The 6,863-nt window shown below is 51.1% G+C and overlaps 1 protein-coding gene across 1 annotated transcript; it reads right to left on the reverse strand.

Annotated features, from left to right (window-relative positions):
* Nucleotides 1-5,333: 5,333 nt before the first annotated feature.
* Nucleotides 5,334-5,639, reverse strand: LOC136488569 (uncharacterized). The gene has a single exon (XM_066485460.1). It carries the CDS (start codon nucleotides 5,637-5,639, stop codon nucleotides 5,334-5,336), a length of 306 nt encoding a protein of 101 aa, XP_066341557.1.
* Between the last annotated feature and the right edge of the window lie 1,224 nt (nucleotides 5,640-6,863).

The following is a 6,863-nucleotide window of genomic DNA, read 5'->3' on the forward strand; positions in this document are numbered from 1 at the left end:
CTCCCTGTCTCACCCGATGGAGGAGCACACAGTTCGCCTGCCTGGTTAGACCTAGAGGGGTCTAGAGGAGCCATGGCAAGGCTAGAGTTAGAGCAGCCGCCGGTGAGCCATGGAGTCCTAGTAGCGGTCATCCCCTTCGATGACGAAGAGGACACTAGGGTGGAGCCGCCAGCCATCCTGCCATCCTGCTTTGGCACCTGCTCGGGGAGAGAGGACTGTCGATGGAGTCCAATCTCGCCCTTACCAAGGCGAGGCTCAAGGAGGCCTTGGAGAGGGTTGAACTCATCCATCAGGCCATTACTGTGGACCTGCTACACATTGCAGAGGTAAGTTTTATGCATTCCTAGTATTGTCTTCAATTCCTTGGCATTTAAACAGTTGTCTCAGTGTGCCTTCTTTTTGTCTCGCATGACTTGGAGATGATGTCGATCCTCAAGTCCTGGTTTCTCCGAGAGGAGCACGGTCGGATGGAGCAAGAAGCGGTGGCATCACGGTGGGTCATCGAGCTCAGGCACCAGCTAGAGTCCACCCGTCGTGAGTCCCAAGACCAGGTGGTTGAGGCGATGGGAGCACGGGCGGTGGAGCTGCGTGCGGTCGAGCGGGTGACTGCTACCGAGCGAGAACTTGATATCGTGAAGGCCCACTTGGCAAAGACCAATGTAGTGCTTTAGAAATCTTTGGAGGCTCTGGAGGCAGAGTGAAAGGCCCGGTCGGATGCCGAGCAAGAATTGCTTGCACTCCGAGGGCAGATGCTCGGAGCAGAGGAGTCAAACACTCGGCTGCTTGAGAGTGTGACCCAACAAGAGGAAGGGCTCTCCATTCATAAAAGCGCTCACCTCGGTATGTACCTGTTCTGCCTTTAGTTGATGCCTTGAACTTTTCTTTTCCTTACTTCTAAATTTGTCGTCTATTTCTAGAGCCGGGTGAAAAGATCAGTTCTCTAGAGCAAGAGCTGGAGACGGTCAAGGCGGCAGTTGGTCGGGGCGTGGAGGCGCTAGCCCAGTCCCTTGAGGAGCGACGTGCTCTTGAGGGAGAGCATGACTAGATTCACAATATTGCACAGGTGGTGGTCTCCGAGGTGTTCGGGTCGGGACCGAGCATGAGTACGCCTGTCGTCCAGCTAGCAGAGGTCCCGAATGAAGTTCGGGCGCTCATCTCCGATGGCATGTTTTACGGTACGTCAGTGGTGCTGACCTCAGTGGTGACCCATCACCCCGATCTAGACTTTGTGGCCATCTGCAGAGGATACACCAATGGGTGGAGCGTAGACAAAATCCATGCGTTGGGGGAGAGTTTGGTGCCACATGCATAGATAGTCGCTGAGCAGGTCACCGCGCAGTGGGTGATGGAGGCTTGCCATTTGACCGTGGCCATAGACATGGGCCAAGAAGATGTCGTCCAGCCTACGGGGGCAGTGGAGGCTAGGTCGGAGGCGAGCATCGTCCCGATCAGAAGTGAGCTGCCTTCATCCTCGTCAACCATACCATCAGCCGATGCCGTTGGGGGCCATAATAGAGTTAGAGTAAAAATAGTCAGTTTATGTAAAAGTTGAATTCATCGGGGAGACCCCGTGTAAATAGTTTTATATTCATGAACATTTTAAGTTTGTTTTTTGTGATGAAATCACTTGTGAGGGGAAGCTTGTCCCGTCCGTCCTTGTTTTTATCTTTGCGTAGCTTTGTTTTTTGTCCTTTCTTTTTCACACCTGCCCATTGACCCATAGGCTGCAACCTTAAGAACCTAGGTGTTGCCCGCGAGGCTTAGCTACTCATAACCGTAGGTTTTGGTGGGGTGTGATAGGTCAGGAGGTTAAAGCGTAAGTTACGTATGATAATTAAAGGAACGGAATGTCCTTTTGTTTGGGCGACGCCCTTCTGTTTGGGCAAAAAGTATTACTACATGATAGTAAAATAAGGAGGGTGGTATCACACCCCCGTGGAGCCCCCGAGCAACCTAGGGCGAGAGTGCTTGGGCTAGGGCACTGTCGGAGCAAACTTTGAATGGAAATAAGTTGTAAGACCGAGCTTTAGGGAAAGAAACGATGTAACTGTTTGATATTCCATGTGTTGATGAGAACATTACCGTTGTCATCCTTCAGTCGATAGGCACCCGGTCAGATCACCTTGGTCACCATGTAGGATCCTTCCCATGGTGGAGAGAGCTTGTGTTTCTCCTTGGCTGACTAGGTCCTCCGGAGTATGAGATCACCGACCTCGAGGATCCTCCCTATGATTTTTCTTTCATGATACCTATGGAGAGTTTGCTAGTAACGAGCAGAGCAGATGATGGTCGTCTCACGAGCCTCCTCAAGCAGATCAACTACGTCCTGCTGATTCTTCGCGGCTCGGTCTCGATCGAAGGCCTTTACTCTTGGGACGCCATGATCGAGGTCGGATGACAACACTACTTCGGCTCTGTATGCCAGGAAGAAAGGGGTGAGCCCCATGGACCAATTTGGGGTTGTTCTTATGCTCCAGAGGATCGCTGGGACCTCTGCAACCCATCGCTCGGCATACTTTTTTAGTCGATTGAAGATGTGGGGCTTGAGTCCTTGGAGGACCATGCCATTGACCCACTCGACCTGACCGTTAGTATGTAGGTGACCGACCGAGGCCCAATCGATCCTAATGCCATATCCATCACAGAAGTCCAGGAACTTCTTCCCGATAAAGTTTGTTCTGAGGTCGGTGATGATACAGTTAAGAACACCAAACCGATAGATGATGTAGAGAAAGAACTTGACTGCCTCTTTCAAGCGGATATTGGTGATGGGCTTCACCTCTATCCACTTGGTGAACTTGTCCACCGCCACGAGTAGGTGAGCGAAGCCACCTAGGGCCTTTTTGAGGGGTCCAACCATGTTGAGGCCTTAGACCGCGAATGGCCAAGTGATGGGGATGGTCTAAAGTTCCTGCGTTGGCAGATGAGTCTACGGAGCGTAGAACTGGCATCCTTCACACCTACGGACCACCACCTCTACATCTCATAGCGCAGTGGGCTAGTAAAAACCTTGCTGAAAAGCTTTCCTGACCAGCGACCTTGGGGCTACGTGATGTCCATAGATTCTGGCATGGGCTTCGAGAAGAAGTTGTTTCCCCTGGTCGGTCGGGATGCACTTCATGAGCACTCCCGATGGACTTCACTTGTAAAGTTCATTACTAATGGTAACGAATATCTTGGTGCGTCGAGTGATTCATCGTGCTTCAGTCCTTTCTAGTGGGAGAACCTCCTCGTGGAGGTAGGCGAGCAGTGGTGCTCTCTAGTTGACCAGATCTAGTGCCATCACAGAGATGTCGACGGGTGATGTTGCCATGGAGGCACCAAGGTTGGAGCCCCCAAGCACTTGGTCGGGGTCGGGGCATGTCGGGGTGTCGGAGCCCCTAGGTACCGGATTGGTGTTGGAGTGGGTCTGCGTCAGATCTTCCAGAACATGGGCAGATGGCTCATGGAGATCATTGATTAAGACCCCATCTAGAGATGGAACCCGCCTGGCCGACAATTTTGCAAGGAAATCGGCGGCATCATTGTCCTTTTGGGGGACATGATGCAGTTCAATCCCTTGGAACTTGTCCTCGAGCTTATGAACCTCCTAGCATTATGCTGCCATGAGAGGGCTCTTGTAGGAGGACTCCTTCATGACTTGGTCGATGACTAATTCTGAGTCACCGCGGACATACAGTCGCGTGGCACTGAGCTCAACGGCGATGCGCAGTCCATTGACGAGGGCTTCATAGTCCGCGGCATTATTCAAGGCTAAAAAATGAAGATGGATCGCATAGCAAAGCCTGCTCCCATCTAGGAGATTAGAACCACTCCAGCCCCTAAGCCAGGCGCCATAACTGACCTATCGAAGTACATCATCCAGTACTCATGGGTGACATTCGGGGTTGGGAGCTTGACTTCCGTCCATTCGGCGATGAAGTCAGCGAGAGCCAGAGACTTAATAGCAGTGCAAGGAATGTACCTAATGTCATGGCACATGAGCTCGAGAGCCCATTTGGAGATTCATCCCATGGCATTGTGGTTGCGGATGATGTCTCTTAGCAGTTACAAAGTGACGACGATGACTTTGTGATCAGTGAAGTAGTGTAGGAGTTTCGGGTTGCCATCAAGACGACGTATAGAAGCTTCTGAACCTAGGGGTAGCGAACCTTGGCGTCGGCGAGTACCTTACCCATAAAGTACACTGGTTGTTGGACCTTCAGGGGGTATCCTGGCTCCTCCCTCTCAACAATGAAGGTGGTGCTCACAACGTGGTTGCTTGCTGCAATGTAGAGGAGGAGGGATTCGCCCTGTTCGGGAGCGATGAGGATTGGGGCCGACATCAGTGATGCTTTGAGGCTTTCCAAAGCCTGCTGTGCCTCCTCTAGTCAGACTAATGCATCTATCTTCTTGAGAAGTTTATAGAGAGGCATCACCCATTCGCCTAGTCAGGAGATGAATCAGCAAAGGACGGCTAGATAGCCAGTGAGCCTCTGTATACCCTTGATGTTGCGTATAGGGCCCATATTGGAGATGGCCATGATTTTTTTGGGGTTGGCTTCGATATTGTGCTCAAACATGATGTATCCAAGGAGCTTCCCCTTTGGAACCCAGAAAACACATTTTTTGGGATTCAATTTGATGCTGAAGCTTCGGAGGTTCACGAATGTTGCGGCCAAATTTGCGATCAGGTTGCTAGCTTGAGCCGTTTTCACCACTATGTCATCTACATAGATGGCGATTGTTGGTTTTGGCTGCTCGACTTGGTCAGGTTGGTCGGGCAGGTCGATTTGGTTGGCGAAGCATCGCTGCATGCATGATTGATAGGTGGCGCCAGCATTCTTTAGACCTAAAGGCATGGTTACGTTATAGTACGAACCATACAGGGTGATGAATGAAGTCACGACCTGGTTAGACTCTTTCATCGCGATCTGGTGTTATCCTGAGAAGGAATCCAGGAAGGAGAGGATTTCACATCCTGAGGTGGAGTTGACTATCTGGTCTATGCGCGGCAAAGGAAAATGGTCCTTTGGACACGCCTTGTTGAGGCCAGTATAATCAACACACATTTTCCATTTCCCATTCTTCTTTTTTACAAGAACAGGATTAGCTAGCTAGTCAGAGTGGTATACCTCTTTGATGAATCTAATTGCCAGGAGTTTGGTGATCTCCTTGCCTATGGCCCTATGCCTCTCATCGTCAAAGTGACACAAGCATTGCTTGGCAGGCTTTGAGCCTAGGATGATGCATAGTGTGTGCTCGGCAACCTCCTTTGGTATGACTGACATGTCAGAAGGTTTCCATGCAAAGACATCATGATTGGCACGTAGGAAGTTGGTGAGCTGGCTTTCCTATTTGGCGGGGAGCTTGGTCCCACTCCGCACCATCTTGGTTGGGTTGGTGGGTTCGATCCCCATCGCCTTGGTTTCCTCAGTTGGATGGAAGGCGCTTGAGGAGGTCGGCTCGTTGCAGTCGAGGACTGCTGGAGTCACCAAATTCCAAAGCTCTAGGAGCTCAGTGGAGTTGATGATGGCAGTGGCAATCTCGTAATGCTCACGATCGCACATGTAGGCATGTGAAAAGGGGCTACCCATGGTGATGACATTGTTCGGTCCCAACATCTTCATCTTGAGGTTGGTGTAGTTGGGGATCGCCATGAACTTGGCATAACATGGCCACCCTAAGATGGCATGGTAGGACCCCAAAAAGTCCACCACCTCGAAGGTTAGGACCTCCAAGCAGAAGTTGGCTCGGCCTCCAAACATGACGAGCAGGTCGATCTATCCGAGCGGGTATGCCTGCGTCCCTGGTATCACTCCATGGAAGGGAGAGCTCACTGGGCGAAGCTCCGGTCGGGGGATGTGTATGGCGTCGAGGGTGTCAACGTAGAGAATGTTGAGGCTGCTACCTCTGTCCATTAGGACCTTGGTGAGGTGGTTCTTATGGACGATGGGGTCAATGACAAGCAGGTCGCGACCTAGTCGGGCTACGTGGGAAGGATGGCCTCTCTGATCAAAAGTGATTGGAAAGTTCGACCAGCTAAGGAAAGAGGAGATGGCCGACTCAGCGGCGCATGCCTCTCTGTAGCGTACCTTGTGCTGGCGCTTGGAGTGGATGGCATCTGATCCCCCAAAGATCATGAGGCATTCCTTGGGGTCACAGATGCCATCATCATCCTTGCCCATCGTGCCACCTTTCTTGGCTGCCTCCTCCTTGTCTTTCCCTTCCTTTGGCTTGGCCGCTTGCCGTAGGAAGCGCTTGAGGAGCTCATAGTCCTTGTAGAGGTGTCTAACGGGATAGGCGTGGTTGGTGCATGGTGATGAGGACATGACACCATCGGATACGACCATTGTTTATAAGGTGAGCTCGTTCCTACATTTGCATAGTGATTTTTGGTACAATTCACTTGGTTCCACATGTACATGTCGTTATTTGAATGTAGGTACAAATATGTCTCAACGTGCAAGTTCATCAAAGTTGAATTTTCGGTTCATCGGCAGCTCGACAGTGCATCATTGGGAATGCCATAACTCAACCATCTGGAGTGCGATCGAGGTCAATGAGCACTTGATGGAAATCTTGTTTGATAAGATTTCAAATAGATCTACTCTCATCTCAATATCACATCAGCAAGACCTCCAAACCATCAAGATATTCTGTCGTTGTTTCTACTGGGAGCTACACTGTCATTATGGGCTTGTTATTCATCCTTGGGACCCTGGCCCAAGTGGGAGCACACCCCAAGGACTTGGAGAACCCACCAAGAAATCCCTTGGACGTCCTCCTCCTTGGCCACCACCTTAGGAGGCCAGCAAGGACGTCCCAGTCCAACTTGAGTTCGAGTCCATCTCGGGCTTCAGGACCAGCGTGTAGTAAAACGG

Source organism: Miscanthus floridulus, chromosome 10, assembly GCF_019320115.1.
Source record: "Miscanthus floridulus cultivar M001 chromosome 10, ASM1932011v1, whole genome shotgun sequence".
Lineage (NCBI taxonomy): Eukaryota > Viridiplantae > Streptophyta > Magnoliopsida > Poales > Poaceae > Miscanthus > Miscanthus floridulus.